The sequence below is a fragment of the Oculina patagonica genome, chromosome 4, assembly GCF_052425735.1.
Source record: "Oculina patagonica isolate OP01 chromosome 4, crgOcupat, whole genome shotgun sequence".
NCBI classification, from domain to species: Eukaryota; Metazoa; Cnidaria; class Anthozoa; order Scleractinia; family Oculinidae; genus Oculina; species Oculina patagonica.
The window spans coordinates 23964664-23983044 of record NC_135761.1 but is presented as its reverse complement, the minus strand read 5'-3'; the positions used below and the strand labels follow the sequence as shown (position 1 = coordinate 23983044).

Sequence of the window (18381 nt, the reverse complement as noted above, 5' to 3'; positions counted from 1 at the left end):
CCCAGAGCCCTTAGCTTCACACTTTACATGGCTTTAAAAAAATAGTCTGCTGACTGATGAAATTATGGATATATGAAATCATATATTTGAACAGTGGATGAAGAATAAACGAAGAGAGGATTCTCGCAGTTATGAACACAACTTAAGCAGTTGCAAAAAAAAGCCTGAAAAAAGCAGGCTTGCCAGGACTCGAACCCTACCTCTGCGATACCGGTGCAGTGCTTCAACCAATTGAGCTAACAAGTCAGCTGGGAGCTGGTCATTAAATTTGTTAGTAATATACCTGGGAAAGATGGAGTCCTGGAAAGATGAAGGTGAAATTATGAATATTTGAAATCATATATACCGGTATATTTCTTCATCTGCAGTTCAAATATATGATTTATAACTATACCGGTTTCATAATGTCATCTTCATCTTTCCCTGGTATGTTTAACTTTTAAACATCAAGGGTAAGGTAGGAGGTGTTTCCATACAGATCAAACATGCCAGCGGGATCAGGACTATAAAGAGGAACCAATTCCCCTTCAACACCTGTAAAAATCTCACATTGCTTGCTGCGAACATTGTAGATGATGAGTTTCTTGGTTTCATGGTTGAGGAAAACTGTGAAGACGTCACCATTTTGTACAGAAATAATTGAAGGTTTCTGGCCATCTGAACGAGAAGATCTCTGTGTTGATGGGTCATACTGCCAGGACCACTTCTCTCTGTTTCCAAAGCTTAAACTTGAACCACCAAAAGATTTACGTCCTAAAGTTGTGCTAGTTTGGACTCCAATTTCTAGCGAGGGATTCTCGCGCTTGCACTATAAGAAACTAACTTCAGTTTCCAGCACTGCATCCCTTTTCTGTCAACAGTGGTATCTTGACTGGCAGCAGAGCGCGACATTTTCATCTTCTTGCCCTGCACTTTGAACCCTGATTCTTTATCCTTCACTTGCCATACAAAGGGACTTCCACGTATGTCCTGTCCTTCAACCATCACTGACAGTCTGGCTTGCCCAGCATCCTCAGGACGAAAAGAAAAGCTATGTGACCCATCACCATTGTCACATACTGGAAGGCTTTCTTCTTGTGTTTCTCTCATGCCTTGCTTTTGGTATTTAACAATGGCACTGACAGTGTAGCTACCCACAATTTCTGCAGCTCCTTTATGATCTACAGTGAGCAAGAAATCAACAGTTTGTCCAGCTAAGGTCTGATATAAAACTCCTTTCTCCCCGCCTACCATGCTGAGAATACACTTAGCTGGGTCTATTGCGACATGATGAAGTACAGCCATTGTCCCAATGTCTCTTATTGTTTTACACACTTGTAACTTGAGATAGTCATTCTGACAGGGCTGGCAATCGTATTGTGATGCATTTAGCTGGGAAAGTCGTTGCATAACTTGTTTCTTCACAGACAACAATGCCATAGCATCCCCATCTGCTATAGCTTGATCGCAAAAGTTAATACCACTTTTCAACTGTGCTTGAAATGAGGAGAGCCTTTCCCTTTGGCTATTAAGCTGTGTGAGTTTTCCTTGCTCTTGCCTGGTAACTTCATTCTTTAAGTTTGCTCGCGACTTCTCCAATTCCTTCACTTGACTGTCAAAAAAAGTGTCAACCTCTTTATTTATTTTGGCAGCCTTGATACGAACACAAACTTCCATTGATTGCACTGCTTTCAAACCATCATTTACTGAACGTTCTTTGGTTTTTGTTTCTCGAAGAACATTTTGAATAATTTTTCTTTCTTTGTCAGCAACCTCAGAAACAAAGTTGTATGTATGATCCCGGTGATCCACAATGATGCAGTCTCTGCAAATTGCTTTCTGGCATGTTTGGCAAAACAATTTAAGAGTTTCTTCGCTATGTTTGGTGCACAAAGCTGGCTTTTTTAGGGCCTTCGAACCAAGCTTCTCGACTTCCGCTAAGGACAAAATCTGGTGATCCTTGGTTGCATTGATTCTTTTATGTGCAGTAACACAAAACTTGCACATGAAAACACAGCAGCTAGTGCAACGTGAAACAGCAGGATCACAACTGTGACAGTGTTCACAGATCAACGGTTTCCCTGAAGAAGTGCTCTGCTGTGCATTCCGTAAAGTCAAAAAATTGTTAACCCAGAAATTTGTCTGCAGCTTGTTGACATCTCCATCCACAATCTAACAAGAGACAAATAAATAAATCATCAGTTGGAGGTTATTGACAGTAATCAGCATGAACACAGGTTGATACTGTAACAGCATTGAGAATGTATCGCATAGATGTATCCACCCTAAGGGTTTGTCTTTTTTTTTTTTTTTTTTTGTAATTTTTTATTTTTTTAGCAATCTGCTTATTTTTTACAACACTTTACACGTTCACATAAGATTAAAACTAATTACAATATACATTACACATTAAACTACTTACAATAAACATTACACTACATCACTTAAAACAGCGGGGGAAAAAAGATGAGATCATTACTTGTAATATTTTAATTTAAAAAGAACCATTTACCTTTGTTACAATATAAAGGCTAATTAGAATCTTTTAAATAATTATTTCTATTACACGCATTCAGAAACACATGTGTTTAAGGGTTTGTCTTGCTGTAGGTTGCAAATTCATACAGATTATAAGCTGTTGTTTTTATGTCATTGAATAATACTATCTCAATCTCAAGAAATCCCGCTGACATTATCTCCCCCTTAACCCCTCCCCCCCCCCCCCATTCACTCCCCTTCCTCCAACTCCCTCTTTCTCATTCTTTGTACACACTACTGTAACCACAGGTAGCCCAAGCTTGAAATGTTGCCGGTTTGTTCTCTATATATCCTAACATAGAGAGAGGCTAACCAGTTCCACTAAAACCTGTAGAATGGCCATAAATCGGCTCTAGATATAAGAAACACTCAACTAAAGAAAGGTAAACCAATTTTTATTTAAATCTCTTCATTTTCATAGGTTATAGAAACAATCGTTATTTCCCCCATACAAATCCTTATATTTGGAAGGTTATGCAACAGCGTTGACACTCACATTTTGAGCTTAGGCTACCTGTGGTGTGACCCAGGCTGCATTTTACGTAGGTTACGCTGAATTACGCAGCATACTGCCAAACGATCGAAGTTGGCACCTTTAAACAAATCCTGATCCCGCATTCCCGCTCCTTTTTTACGAAAATCCCGCATCCTGCATTTTTTTAAATGGCTAACCCGAATCCCGTTTTTCTTTCCCCCCCCCCCCCCCCCACACCCCCTTCCAAAAAAAACAGTACATAAAAAAACATGCATGGAGAAGAAACGGAAGATTAACTTTCAAGCTTACAGGAACGGTGTCGACTGCGTCTTATCTGAAAATTATGAGACACTGCGAGCTCGCCTGGTTGATTCGCGTTTGCTGCTTGAACGTCCATTTGTGTCGTGACGACTTCCCGATTTCTTGACAGAAAGGTTAAAAATCCCGCATCCCGTGCTTAAATTTCGGTTAATCCCACTTCCCGGAGAGCAGTCAAATTCCGAATCCCGTCAAGATATCTTGCGTTTTCCTGAATCCCGCACTGTATTTTGGTCAAATCCCGGATCCCAAAAATACCCTTCCAGACCCTGTTTAAATTTGAGTACAGATTGACTTTTTTATGTATGAATAAAGAAGGACCTTGGCGTAGACCTATAAAAAAACTTGGCATACCTTTGGCGTGGCATATAAACAGAATGCAACCTGGGCTGTAACCTTAAAAGTAAAAGAATAATTTGTTTACTCACTTTGGTATCCTGCCTGCACTCTGGGCAAGTTATCACAGCTCCCTGTGTTATTGTCAATTTCACTAGGCACTCTTTACAGTAGGTGTGCAGACATGCTAGTACTTTTGGTTCTTTAAATTCTTCCAGACAGATAGCACAAGACAAGTGACTGTCAATCTCCTCTGGTGTGACTGAAGCCATTGTAATTTTACGGTGAGGGTTGAAAAGGAGTGATCATAAAGTTAACCTAGGAATTAAAATAAATAATAATAATAAAAAAAAAAAAAAAAAAAAAAAAAAAAAAAAAAAAAAAATTGGAGGGTGGTTATAACTCCCCCAAGAAAAAAAAAAAAAAAAAGTTAAAAAACCCGGAAAAAGGCGGCGCCAAAAGGAGGGGAGCGGAGCGGGGGGAGGGAGAAAAAAAAAAAAAAAAAGTCTCTTTCTGCTCTCTCAAAATTTTTAAATAAAAAGTCAGGAAAGTTCTGCCAGACAGGGGCGGCATATTCTAAAATAGGACGCACTAAATAAACAATCATGACAGCCTACAACTTGAGAGAACGACAACCTCCATAATCTGCACAGCACCCGGGTCTGCAATTTCTTGAAACTTCAACTAATGCACCTATCAATGTAAATCCCGCGGGGGGGAGTGCGGGCAAAGGCACAGGATTTGACAACAAGAACGATCCCCTCTGTCGGGCATTTGACTGCGAGTCGCGTCCCGGGGGTTGGGACATTTGACTTTGACCGGGAAGCGCCTGGATCCAATCTTCAGACGCGATTACCAAGTTCTTCCTTCTCGTGGCTTTGGAAATCATATGCTTCATTGCAAGGTACGATTCTGAGTTTTTCATCGGCATTTATCTGCCACTTTTAACGCCATTTAGTCATAAAATAGCGATTTTAAGAATATTTTACTTTCAAGTACATTTGGATTAGGAATCCTGGGGGAAATCTAAGACATCCGTGACCTTTTATTGTTTTTAATATGAATACCGAAACGGTAGGATTGACAGAAAATAAAGGTATGTAGAAAGTACTTGTTAGTTTGTTTTAGAATTCTGCCCCTGGGTGGGTCTTCTTAGGTACATTTGAACAAAAAAAATTTTCCCACCCTCGGGAACTTGACTGCAATTTTTACTTTTCTGTCAAATCCCCACCCCTGGCCCGCACTCCCCCCCCCCCCCCCGCGGGATTTACATTGATAGGTGCATAAAATAAGGCTCATCCTCGATGTAAGAACCTGTGAAACTCACCGGTGACGTAAAACAAAGAACGAACAAAGCAACAAAGAGCGTCAAAAACAATACAGAACAGAAAAACAAAAGCTCCAAAACAAAGAAAATATCACAGGTTCTTACACCGAGGTAAACCCAAAAATTCGCTGTATAAGCTTAAAATATCCAGACAGATTTTTCGTTCCTTCGCACTCCACGTTCCTAATTAAACGCCTTTCGACATACGGTATAACGATGCCAGCTACCGGCGCCTAAATTAAAAGCTATCTGAGAATAGGATTAGAGGAAATAGTTACATTAAAACAACTTTATACCTTACCGACCTTGAAATTCCTTGAAATGCTTCAAAACCATTTACACAGAAGTTAAACAGAAGCGAAAATTGACAATGCGCATGTCGGTCACGCGCGGCGGCACGGTTAAAAGGGCGCGGGCTCACCAGCTCACCTCGCGCTCCCACGCGCGTACCTAGTACTGAAATGTCCAATTCTAGCCTGAATTTTATTTGTCCCCTGTATGCGACTAGAGGACGCTGCCGAAGTTCAGGCAAGTCGATCCAATCTATGGTATAGATCTCTGCAGACACTCTTTGGGCTGGTCACGCAATCTTTTTTTCGTGCAGAAGAAACGTGTGAGACAGGTGAAGGAGACATACCTGGGCGCGCGTCAAGAGGAGGTCGACAACTACGTTTCAGGCCCTCTCCCCTTTTCTTTCCATTCTCGTTGATGAGGATGGTAAAATTGTGGACCATGATTTACCTTATTATAGGAATATACCGAGGCCTTTTAACAACGCGAACAAAACTTACGCTAATTAACGCGAATTTTTGAATATTCGCGTTAATAACATGTATCGTTAATTTCCCTGATAATAAGGTATCTTGCTCATTGTAATGACCGCCAGGGGCGGTGGAGGGGGAGGAGCGAAAGAGAGGTGGGAAGTCTGTGCTGCGGAATAGATTTTCCTCCCCCATACCTTCCCCCCCCCCCCGCGGGATGGCTCTCCTCCCACCAAAGTTAGTAGCTAACTATGATTCCAATCTTAAGTGGGGTCAGGGCGTGGCAAGGGCTGCTAGAAAAGGAACGGGTCGACTGAGGGGAAGGAAAGGAACGCGATATGATATTTCATTACAGTATAAATTGCGTGTTCCATTTAGATTCTCCTCTTTTTCTCTCTCTTTCTTTGCTTCCTCTCTCTCTTTCTTTCTCTCTTTCTTTATCTCATTTCTTTATTTCCCATTAGTTATTTCTCTCTCCACTTTCTATGCCTTTAATTAATGTCAAGCAGCCTCTTTAAAATCACCACTAAAATGTCATGTCAGTGCTTTTATTTATAGGGTCACTATATTTTCCCTCAGTATCTTGTTACAACGCGATTACGTGCAGGCTAGTACCAACTAGATAAAAACGACTTTGTGAAGTTTAAAAACAACATTCAAAGAAACAGAAAACCATTTAATTCTGGATAGCAGCTTGTGAAAAAATCTTAACAAGACATTGAAAATCACCTGGCGAAGCTACTCTTGAACTGATAAAACCTGAGAAGAGTTACGGTAAAAGAAAATAGTTCCGCGCAGACATTGTGCAGGTGATTGTGCAATACAAGTAAATGCAATGGCTGAGGAAGCCACAGGGGCACCACAGGTCAGGAGGAAACAGACGGGCGGAAATCGACTATAGAGACGTCTTTGAAACTTAAAACATTTAATTCGAACTTTCGCTCGCTATCACAAGAAGAATCCTTGGAAGAGACCACGGATCGGAACCCGTTAAAAATAATCTGTGTGGGCGATTACACAGGAGGAGTTAGATCGAAGGGGATCTTGATAAAGGATTATCTTGGGATCAAGCCTACGTTTAGAAGTCATTCATTCACCTGTATCGATTTCTATTTAAATAAAGTGGAATGGAAACGTCGGGGTCACTTGAAAAGCAGCTATTCTATAGTATTACAGCTGTGTGAAATTTCTGAGATGGAGCGATTTTCAGCTATGACTAAAGTGTACTTCAAACACAGCCAAGGAGCTTTGGTGTTTTGGGGACCTCATAACCCTTCTTCGCTTGATGGAGCGGTGCAGTGGAGGAAAAAGATCAAAGAAGAGGTATCGCTTCCAATACCTTGTGTCCTAGTCACGGATAATATCGCAGAATCGTGCGTGAATTCACTGAACTGGGTTGGACCCGGGAAGATATTTGAGAGCGAGGTGGCACTGGATCAGTTCTGTAAAGATCACGGCTTTGTGGACCATTTTGAGATCAAGTCACGCGACTGGGAATCTGGTGAAAACAGCGTTTTTGGAAAAGCTGTGAACTGCCTTCTTGATGAGATCTTACAAAACGAACGAAAAGAAGAGAAAACTTGGATGTAACGCCTACAACAACACCGTGTGACATTTCAGTGACTAAAAGTGTGAAAATTAGAGAGCAAAGCAGTTTATTGAACAAATCAACTGATGTAATAAAGTAATTATGTTTTCTAATAAAATTCAAGCTTAAACCTTATTTTGTTTTTGTTTAGTTCAGAAAGCTTTTGCAGTGTCCTTTGAGATGGATTTGACTTCTTTTTCCGGTCGGATTTGGGGAGGTGGGGGCGGGACCTTCTCTAGCTCTGGCATGGGGTGCCGTCTGAGACGCGTGCATAACAACCCGAGGGAATTGGAACTACCATACAATCGTGAGGAAACCCGCCAGAAAATTTGAAAGGAGATCCCCCTGAAAGATTTTTAGATTATAGTTTTGTAGGCCTCAAACTAAAGCTTCAATGAAGTTTCCCGGCCAAGTAAATAGGAATTCAGTTAATTATAACTTTGGTTTTCTGACATGAACCAGCCAATGGACGAAGACAGAATTTTCTTTGCTGTTCTGTCACGCAACCGAAAAGTAACACAATAGGGAAAACGCCGATCTGTCCTTATTACAGGCTTACGCCCGATCCCGTTAAGCATTAAGCAGATAGTCACGCACAACATGTACTCAAAAATCAATTGAACAACTTGGGACTTTCATCAAGGAAATCGAGCTGTTGTGCATCTGCCAAAAAACCTCAGACCTCGTCAAACGACTAGAGAGCGAGTATTTTCCACGTTCTACTGCCTTTCACACAATTTATCTGGTCGATCAGGTGAACACTGAACATTAAATCTGTTCTCAATCGGTGATTGAAAGAGGCGAGCACCTAAAGCCGGAAGTATAGATCTTCTCTTTCGATCGTCTCTTTCTTCGATGGCTACAAAGTATGAATTGCCAGAGGAAGTCAATGAGAATCGTTTAAGGACTCTAGGAATGGAAGTGGAGATGAAAACGTTTAAAATGAACGTCATTCCTGAAGAAGAAACTCTAGGAATGGAGGTGGAGATGAAAACTTTTAAAATAAACGACAGTCCTGAGCAGGAATCGAGACAGTAGAAAGACATTGAACACAATCGTCGTCCCTGAACGAGAACCAAGCAACGGCGGCAGGAAGACGTTTAAAACAATCTTCGCACATGAAGGAGAAACGAGCCACAGATTTCTGCCGACATATTTAGTGAAAATAATTTGTGTTGGGGACTTTCCTGACGCCGGAGAAGAATCCAAAGGGGTGTTTATTGAAGACTATCTGCAAGTCAAGTCTTCATGGCCTTCAACGGGAAACCGGCCTCCAAAAAATTTTTTCTTTAAAACAATAAAATGTCAGAGAAACGACACTGGGAACTCATTCTTAATAAAGCTCCACCTGCAAATCTTCGAAAAAGCCGAAAATCTAACCACGGGTGCGATTTACTCTCAATTCAGGCTTGGTGCGTTAGTTTTCTGGGAAACACGTAATCCATCCTCTCTGGATGGGGCTATAAAATGGCTACAAAACATAAGAGATTTTAAGCCATCAATTCCATGTGTTCTTGTCACGGATAATGTAGCTAAGGAACCTCTTCAGTGGATTGGACCTGGGAAGATATTTGAGAGCGAGGTAGCACTGGATCAGTTCTGTAAAGATCACGGCTTTGTGGACCATTTTGAGATCAAGTGACGCGACTGGGAATCCGGTGAAAAAAGTGTTTTTGGACAAGCTGTGAATTGCCTTCTTGACGAGATTTTTCAAAACGGATCAAACAAAAAATAAATCGTGTGTAAACGGGTGATGTGACTCATTTGTGACAGCGACAAGTTAGCTGATAGATATTTGAAAACATGATAGCACTGGATCAGTTCTGATTTAGTCACGTTCTGGGGTAGCCTGCGGATGTTTGTTACTTTTGGTGCGGTCTTGTTTCGCAATCCGAAATGCAAAAGCGTTTTTGAACAAACTGCGAAGATGTGATCTGGGGACGAAAATTGAGATGTAGCGCTTCCATCAAGCAAACCATACTTGACTCAATAAAATCAATGAAGCAATTCGCTAGTATACTTATTCAATCAAGTCAGTGTTTGGTTTAATTCGCTGCGCTGCAGATCATCGAGTTTTTATCCCTTCTCCAAACGAAAACCCCTTCTTCATACCCAGAGACACAATGAAAGCTCCCCTGGAAAGTATTGACCAGTCATTATTTAAAGGGTGGGGAGGGCTGGGCTGGTGCAAATAGGGAGAGGGTCAATGATTTTTACGCAGGAAAAGGGGAGCGCATAAATTTATGCACGCATATTAGGGAGGTGTAAGGAAGTGAGTGGGTAAGAAGGGGAGAGTCAGCGAAAAATGTGCTTCATAGAAGGAAAGGGTCAAAAGAATTTGAACATAGACTCCCTCTATTCGCTCCAGCCCTCCCCCGCCCTTTCTCTCTAAATAATGACATTAAAGACGATGGGTACCACATTCTTTTTTTTGTAGGCCTGGCTTGAATTGAGCTTTACTGCTAAAAGGTACCAAGAAGTGTTCCGGCAAAGAAAGTAGCATGCAAGAAATACGCATATTTTAGGCACAGCAATTGTGTCGACAACTCCTTCTCCGTTGGCAGGTGTGACAATTAGTTCACAGGCCTGAGCAGTTGAAATTGACCAGCCCCCATCCCCTGCGTGGTGGTCATATGCTAAAAGAATGACTGTCTGAAGTGAACAAACAGGAATCGGGCTGAAAGAAACTGAGCTAATTTTGCGACTGCAAAAGGTTCTCCTTCCATCAAAAGACTTGAGCTGAGATAGCATTAGACTTTCAAGCATTTACAATTGGCTTGAACGAGGCCAACAAGGCAAGGCGAACATTCTAAACTGAGGTATGATACAAAGATTACGAGCGTCTGACAAAGCCGGAAGTACAAATCTTTTCTCTCGTTTTGTTCATCTCCCAATATTGTCCTCAACAATCTCTTTAGCCAGGCGCATAGGAGGGGGGGTTCGAGGGGTTCGAACGAACCCCCTTTGGAGGTCAATAATCAGTCCCGCACAGTTATCAGATTTGATAACCTCGTGACGTCACAACATGGCGCCATTTCGCAACTCGGTGAGATTTCGGAGGATATGTCGTTTGTTCGTCTATTTTTCGGTTGTGTTCGTGTGTTCTACCCATAGTTCTACGCGATGACCTTGAGAGAAAGATGAACTTCAAAAGTGCATAAAATGGCGAGCGTCGGTGGTGAGTTGTGCGGGTATTTGTTTGACGATTTGAAGAGATCGCTCGAGGATGACAGTTCATTCCAGGTATGTTTATATTCTTTGCCGTCAATTTTAAGTCAGTTGCGCATTTTTACACATCTGTTCAACATATATCCTTCGTGCAATCCGCTTACAGAACGAGTAACGGATCTATTCAACTTATTCTTCGCGCAACACGCTTTCAGAGCGAGTAATACACATCTACTTTTCAATCTTCAACATATCGGCTCCGAACAATTGTTATGTAAATTCGAAGCGCGTGACTGCGGTAGACGGTATATTTTTTCTCTTTCATCTTGTCACGCTTATTAACCCAAATATTTCTTTATTCAACAGATCATCGAAGCAACTGACCGCCGAAGGCACTGAGACGAAGAAGTTCTGAGTATGAACTCAATAAACAACGCATCTTTTCTTTGTCCCATGCTCGTGTCATGTAGAACATCTTATCTTTATTATTAATTACCGTGCTTAAAATTTACCATCTTTATTATTTACTACAAAACTTGATGAATTCGACATTGCTGATCCTAGCAGTATGCAGGACGCGTGTCACATATCAACCTAGTAAAATGGCCTAGCTCACAACGAGTCTCACGTAGCTCAGTTGGTTAGAGCGCCCAACCGGTATTCTGGGAGGCCATGGGTTCGATTCCCGTCGGGGACTCAGAATTTTTCTTTGTCCCATGCTCGTGTCATGTAGAACATCTTATCTTTATTATTAATTACCGTGCTTAAAAAAAAAAAAAATTTACCATCTTTATTATTTACTACAACGCATCTTTTATTTCTCTACCTTTGTATCGGTTTCGTTCTTGTCTTAGTTAATAAATATTAGCAGCGTTGGTGATGAAATTGCTTCAAATAAAGGCATTCACGGTTTTGTTGGTGTACCAGTACACTTGGACAAATTCAAAAGTCTCAACAAATTTGGAGAAATACTATTTTACAAGCAAGGGGAATACAATAAAAGCTAATAAACTCCGGATGTCCGGAAACCTAAGACCTAAGATCTAAGACCGCGCGCGTTCGATGACCTAATCTAAATATGCTTTGTCGGTTATTTTCGACAAGAATTTAAACGTAAATACATGCGGCCAAGAGGAAATTCAAATCTAGACTTTTTATCTTTAATTTAGTGTACAATTTGAATCGCATTTAACTGAGAGCCGTATAAACAAGCTTTCTTGAAATGGCCGCCATATTAAAATGAGAACTGTTGCCATGAGAACATGTCACATGAACTCAAACTTGGAGATTGATTGGCTAATGGTTTGTTTTGGCCGTGGTTATCAAATCTGATAACTGTGCCGGGCTGATAATGGAGGAATGAAAACACAATTGTTGATTTTCAGCTTTTGGCAAATAGTGGGGGAATGAAAAACAAACTTTGAATGTTGCAGCTTTTAAATTAACCTGCACGAAACCGGTAAAAGTATCGGGAAAGTATTACATTGTTAAGAGAATGGGCTCTCCCATCTTTCTCAAGCATATTAAGTATGATACACCTGTCGATCTGGACGAAATTGTCAATCTATTTCAAGGCCTCCACCCGAGGATGATGCAATTGTCAAGTTTGCTTTACGAATAGTCCTGTAGTGAATGAGTAAGTAAGTGGCCTCAATATATCCTAGTGACCTAGTATTATATGTAGTCAAAATAATCCCGTCGTTGAAAAATATTTCCTTAACAAGCGTTCGGGATTTGATAAATGGAATATCAATAGACGACCTGTTATTTTACACTCCATCGAGTTTGAAATATTGACGTGCACAATGCTGAAAATAGCATTTCCGGGCCTCTAGATTTCAAAATATTCTGGGGGGACATGCTACCAGACCCCCCTGGAGGCTAGCACTGGATCAGTTCTGTAAAGATCACGGCTTTGTGGACCATTTTGAGATCAAGTCACGCGACTGGGAATTCGGTGAAAATGAATAGCCTGTTCACTTCCAGACTGAGATGAGGTAAACAAATTTGAGGGTAGGGGTTTCATTGTTGATCTAGACCGCAGCGGAGCACTCCACCCAAACATTTCCCAATACCCTCCCCCCGGGTTGCTCAAAGAACAAAAATTGCACAAAAATTGAAGTACACATCTCTTTCGATTCGCATTTTTTCTCAATGGCTACAAAGTATGAATTGCCAGGGGAAGTCAATGACAATCGTTTAAGGACTCTAGGAATGGAAGTGGAGATGAAAACGTTTAAAACAAACGTCGCGTCTAAAGGAGAAACGAGCGACGGGGATTGTTTGGTGAAAATTATTTGCGCTGGGGACATGTTAGGATTGCATCGCAAAGGCATGTTTATCAATGATTACTGTCAAATCTATCGTCCAGAAGAGGAATATTGGCGACCGCTAATATTTGTAGATTTTCATTTAAAAATAGTAAGAAGGCTGAAGAACGAAGATGACGAGCCATTGTTGATCAGACTTCAATTCTGGGAAATGACCGAGCAGGAACGCGGCTTTCCAAACATGACCAAGGTTTACTATAAAAACAGTCTTGGTGCCATAGTTTTCTGGGGAACACGTAATCCGTCGTCATTAGAAGGAGCTAAAAAATGGATGCAAGGCATTAGAAAGTACCAGCCATCGATTCCATGCGTTCTTGTCACAGATAATGTTGCTAAGGAACCGCTTCAGTGGATTGGACCTGAGAAGATATTTGAGAGCGAGGAAGCATTGGATCAGTTCTGTAAAGATCACGGCTTTGTGGACCATTTTGAGATCAAGTCACGCGACTGGGAATCCGGTGAAAAAAGCGTTTTTGGACGAGCTGTGAATTGCCTTCTTGACGAGATCTTACAGAGCGAATAAACCGAAGGAGAGAAAACTTTGAACAAGGAGTCAGTATGACATTTGAGTGTGTAAATTTAAAACAACTTTAAGTGAGCAAGCGCTGAAAGCAATTCATTGATATCTTTTTTTTAAAAAACTCCATTCGTGTAAAATAAAATCACTTGGGTTTTTCATGCTCAGTTCTTGTTTAGCTCATGGAGCTTTAACAGTACCCTGCTTGGGGTAGGGAAGAAGAACTTTTAGTCAAACTGGGTACATTAGCAGCGGGGGCAGCAGTTTCTCCCATTTTCTATCTTTAGTCCGGAATTTTAGGCTTTTGAAGCCAAACAGATTTAACACGCATTTGTTGTTATCTGACATCCATCTTTTATCGGGACTTGCTTCAGTTGTTTATTTAGCCGCTTTGTTTTGAGTTGTGTTTATAGATTTAGAAAGTTAAGCTTACTACAATGATTCAGAAAATACAAAGGAGTATGTTTATTAACATTTAAAGTAAAGGAAATCCTTGAAAGCGTTGCTTGTGTTCATTTTGTCCTAGGAATTCTGCAGTATTGTAAGCGATTTTACGCTGTCTTACGCCGCCGTGATTTGTAAATATTTTCAATCTTCTCTAATCTTCTCTACACACTTTGTGTAATCCGCACAAAAATCATAGTACGAGTAATAATATTACCAACAACAACAACTAATAATAATAAGAATACATTTCATAAACATATTTTTTATATAATTAAAATTTCTAGGGCGCAAATTCGCATAAGCCGGAATACCATCAAATACATCTTAGAAGGAACTGAAATACGCATCAACAGCAGGAAACCGCAGCCCCGCGCGTCTCCCTCGCTTGTCCCACGCTATCCTCAATCGCGCTAAAAACATGGCCGCCCGCACTTCCTAACTATTGGTTACTGCTAGTTATATTTTAATAGCCACATGTACTCGTTTTACCGATATATGGAAGTGGTTGTTACTGAGAAAAAATGTTGAAAAGCCAACAGTAGCCTTCTGATTTCAATAAGCTCTTGTCGAATTCAAATTAGTCATAATGGACTTTGTACTTGTATTTTCGCTTAGTCATGTTGAACTTTGTACTTGTACATCCACGTGTTGGTTTTGAAACGTGACGTTTACTCCACATCTTATCACAGGAACTTACTTTAATTTAAATGTTATCGAATTATCCTTTCTATCATACCTATACCGCGTGTTACTTATTTTATTTACTGTGGTAGACCAGCCCTAGGCTGCTATGTCCGATGTAGGAAAATCGTCATAACCGCAGGTTTTGCGCACGTGTTTCTCGGTGATAAAAGAGAATAGAATTCGCTCAACGAAGGCTCAGAGCATAGGCTATCAATGACCCATTCACGTAAGAAAACATTCAAAGACGCGTTTTAGTGAACACAACATTCATGCACGTTTTTGTTTCGCGTCACATCATCTTCGTGTCACGTCATCCGTTCTTGATCTTTTTGAGTCGTGCAGAAACGCGCATCTTTCTCTCAAATTTTATTCGCTGCTAAAAATAACGTTATACGTGCTGGCAGAAAAGTAAACATATTCACAAAACAAATTTACTTAATGCTAAAAAGGATCAAAGGTTACACTTAAATATTTTTGTGATAAAATACGGAATTCGCGCTATGAACTACATATAGTTACGCTTAAACTGTTATAAAAAATTATTACGCTCGCCTTGTGACGTTTTTTAGTCAACACAACATCCACGGCACGTTTTTGTTTCGTGTCACGTCACCTCGTGTCACGTCATCCGTTTTTTCGACTTTTATGCTTGTTTACAAGCGAAAGTAAGAGAATAACAGTTATGTTAGGGAAAATTTCACATTCTTATAAACTCTCAAGGGATTTTTTTAATTTCTCAAGGGACTGTTTAAATTTCTCAAGGGATTACTTTCAGCTGTGGGTGATCACTTGCGATCTCGTACAAAAAACGTGACTTGTCACATTTACAAACGTTATATAACAATTTTAAAAGTGACATGCCAGCTTTCTTATCTCAACGCACGTGTGTCTGAAAGGCGATCTTTAAAAAGCGTCGCACAAACAATGGATTGCGTAACTAACGCTAAAACACGAATAAATAATCACTAGCACTTACATCGTTTAAAAAATTACAAACGTCAAAAATAAACCATACCAAAAAAAACTCGCTCTTTTCAATTATATTTTTGAAGTTAAAACAAATGCAAGAGATGGGGGCTTCTTTTATCTTAGGAGCGGTTAAAAATTAGGCCAAATTTGGTCGCACGGGCGCCATTCTATTTCGTCATCCGCCTAGGTCGTTAGGGGCGTGACCTCTCGTTGACAGCAATGTTGCATGAATCGGCTTTACAACATGCGATCGTATCGACGCAGTTCGAGTGGAATTTCAGTCAAAGACAGCAAAATTCTTTCGTATTTCATCTTCAAATATAATTCGAAAGCATTCACTGTATATATGGCTTTTGTTTAATCCTTCTTAAGCCCACGAAGAAGCTGTCTTGATATCCGACCCTCGCAGAGCCTAGACAAAACGCAGCTTGAGTGTATCGATTTGTTTACGCCGCAATTATATGCGCAATCTTTTCTCCGACTGTAGTCGGAAATATCCGTATTTTTTTTTTTTTTCGTGCTTTTTCGTCGCAAAAACAAAGCGTCGAACGCATATTTTGTTGTTTCATTTGCTAATTTCGCTGCCGTAATCGACTGTCTCGAAAGGTCCTTGAAATTTTAAAGTATAGAATTGTCAGATCTCGGTGAAATTTGCACTGTTTATTTGTGTAATGTTGAGGAATATGTGTATAAATACCCGGTGCGGACGAGCCATTTTTGACAAAATTATATGGCTGCATTTCCTCCGTGAAGATAGGAAATTGTTAAACTAAACTTCAAAGCAACTGTAAGGATAAGTTCGAAGAACAATGCACATGATAAACCTTCGACTCATACTTCATGCAAAAAAAGTCGGTATCTCGAAGAGACTTTGATTCATCTTTTTGAGTCGAGCAGATACACGAAGTGTTCGGGCGTATCTTTTCTCTCAAATTTTTTCCGCTGCTCAAAAATAACGCTATACGTGCTGACAGAAAAGTAAACATATTCACAAAACAAATTTACTTAATGCTTAAAAGGATCAAAGGTAATACACTAACCGGTAAATATTTTGGTTGTGAAAACTGAATAGCGCTACGACCCCTGCGAGCACGAGCCATCAATGACGCAACTCACGTGGAAAAATAAAGCAAAGTGAGATTGCTTTACTTTATTGGACACTTATTTAGAAAAAATGCGGAGGTCGGCACTTCATTCATCGAATTACCATGAGGTTGCTCGAAGAACCTTCGATTTTTAGGCTTATCCTTAGTTTTCCTTGTTATTTGTTTTTCGTTAAGTTTCGTTTTTCTCGACTATCAGGATAGCTTCTATACCGTTTATATCGAGTTAGTTAGTTGGCATATTATACTCGAACCATAAAGAAACTATCTCGCTAGGCTAAGTTTTATCTTATTATAAGGTTAATTGTCATAAACTCCTATCCAAAATTAGCCGTCATATAAGACTTTATCGTCTGTTAGCTTTCTATAAGATTAGTATATGCGCAGATTATGTTACGTTTCTTCATTCGGACAATGTTAGCTATAATTATATATTTCGCGAATTGTTTAGCTTGTATGCTTAGATTTATTAGTCACGTTAGTTCTATTTCGCTATTATATTTCAGTTCGAACCGACATACGGTTTACGGCAATCATTTCAACAACACTAGCACATGGTTTGAATCAATCATCTTTGTATCGCTCTCAATTTGAACCTGTATGGAACATTGAACTCTGTCAATTAAACTCTGTTATTGTCGTAGTCAGAATTTCTTGTCGAGTTCGTTTACGTCACGCACTTCTCTACCCCGTGTGATTTACTTGGATTTTTGGTTTGGCATTCTGTCCTTGTGAATTACACCACGGACTTAAGATAATTTGTTTGTTTCATATTCATATATTGCATCAGCTTCTTTCATAAGTAAGATTGTATTGCATCATGCTGCTTATCAGTCAATCTAGATAACTGACAGTTGAAAAGAATATGTTAACTTCTTTTGTTGTATACGTGGACTTATTTACTTAAGAATTGTACTTTGTACCTAGGAAATCATATACTAGTAGTAATCAGCGATTAGGGGAATGCGTTCGAGTAAGGCTTGAAAGGAGGGGTAGTTTTTGGTGTTGACTGAGATTTCCCCTTTTTCTTGTACAATTTGTTGGTGATGGGACAAAAGAGGAAGGTGAAATGTTTGTAAGAATAATTTAACAACATTGATTGCGAATAAACTGTGAACTCTCTTTCTGTTTGTTTATGAAAAAAAACATATTTACTGTAAAAATGTCCAGAGTTACACAAAATAAACCATTTCTTGTAATTGCTACACAAATTTTTAATAAGTGAGGAGCTTGGGAAATTATGTTTCAGTATTTTTTTTTTAGTCTACTTCTGTATTTCTTTCTTGTTGCTTTTTGATTTTTTCACAGCCTGAGATTTCTCAGCATTTGTAGAGATCATAGCAACAGAATACTCCTATCGCCATTCTTTCCAGCTACAACACGGACATCTCTTTCATATCTCATATATATAAAGCTTACTATCATAATTATTGTGGGTCTCATTTATCGAAGTCTGGACAGAACTCTGTGCACGACGTGATTTGGTCACGTCTGATACAAAAGAATGCTTCCGGTGCCGCATTTACTCGACTGAACAATGGTTCGGTTGTATTCGATCGCTTCATCTGACTGAACAATGGTTCGGTTGTATTCGATCGCGTCATCTGCTCTGATGTCGTCTACACCGTGCAAATGTTAAACGCAAATGCGAGCCTCATCACTCGATAACGCCGTGTTCTGATCACAAGTAATGATCAAGTGGCTCAACAGCCACCGAGCTACATAACTCCGAAAGTTTGTTATTTGATCACAAGCCATGATCAAGTGGCACAATGGTCGTTGAGCTATACAACTCAGAACATTTGCTATTTGACCACAAGCAACGGTCAGTTTTGGTCGCA

General features: G+C 40.0%; 3 protein-coding genes and 1 pseudogene across 3 annotated transcripts; 3 read left to right on the top strand and 1 right to left on the bottom strand.

Moving 5' to 3' along the window:
- Positions 1-6: 6 nt before the first annotated feature.
- Positions 7-5306, bottom strand: LOC144651722 (E3 ubiquitin-protein ligase TRIM45-like). The gene is made up of 3 exons (XM_078511687.1): positions 5279-5306; positions 3739-3964; positions 7-2151 (listed from the first exon to the last, which is right to left on the bottom strand). Exons 2-3 carry the CDS (start codon positions 3916-3918, stop codon positions 784-786), a joined length of 1548 nt encoding a protein of 515 aa, XP_078367813.1. The 5' UTR covers positions 3919-3964; positions 5279-5306; the 3' UTR covers positions 7-783.
- A 1476-nt stretch (positions 5307-6782) lies between these two features.
- Positions 6783-7457, top strand: LOC144652711 (ras-related protein Rab-38-like). Its single transcript, XM_078512760.1, has one exon. It carries the CDS (start codon positions 6929-6931, stop codon positions 7322-7324), a length of 396 nt encoding a protein of 131 aa, XP_078368886.1. The 5' UTR covers positions 6783-6928; the 3' UTR covers positions 7325-7457.
- Positions 7458-7923: 466 nt separating this feature from the next.
- On the top strand, positions 7924-9057 carry LOC144652041 (uncharacterized; annotated as a pseudogene).
- Positions 9058-12378: 3321 nt separating this feature from the next.
- Positions 12379-17461, top strand: LOC144651905 (ras-related protein Rab-38-like). The gene is made up of 2 exons (XM_078511973.1): positions 12379-14435; positions 17295-17461. Exon 1 carries the CDS (start codon positions 12645-12647, stop codon positions 13341-13343), a length of 699 nt encoding a protein of 232 aa, XP_078368099.1. The 5' UTR covers positions 12379-12644; the 3' UTR covers positions 13344-14435; positions 17295-17461.
- The last annotated feature ends 920 nt before the right edge of the window (positions 17462-18381 follow it).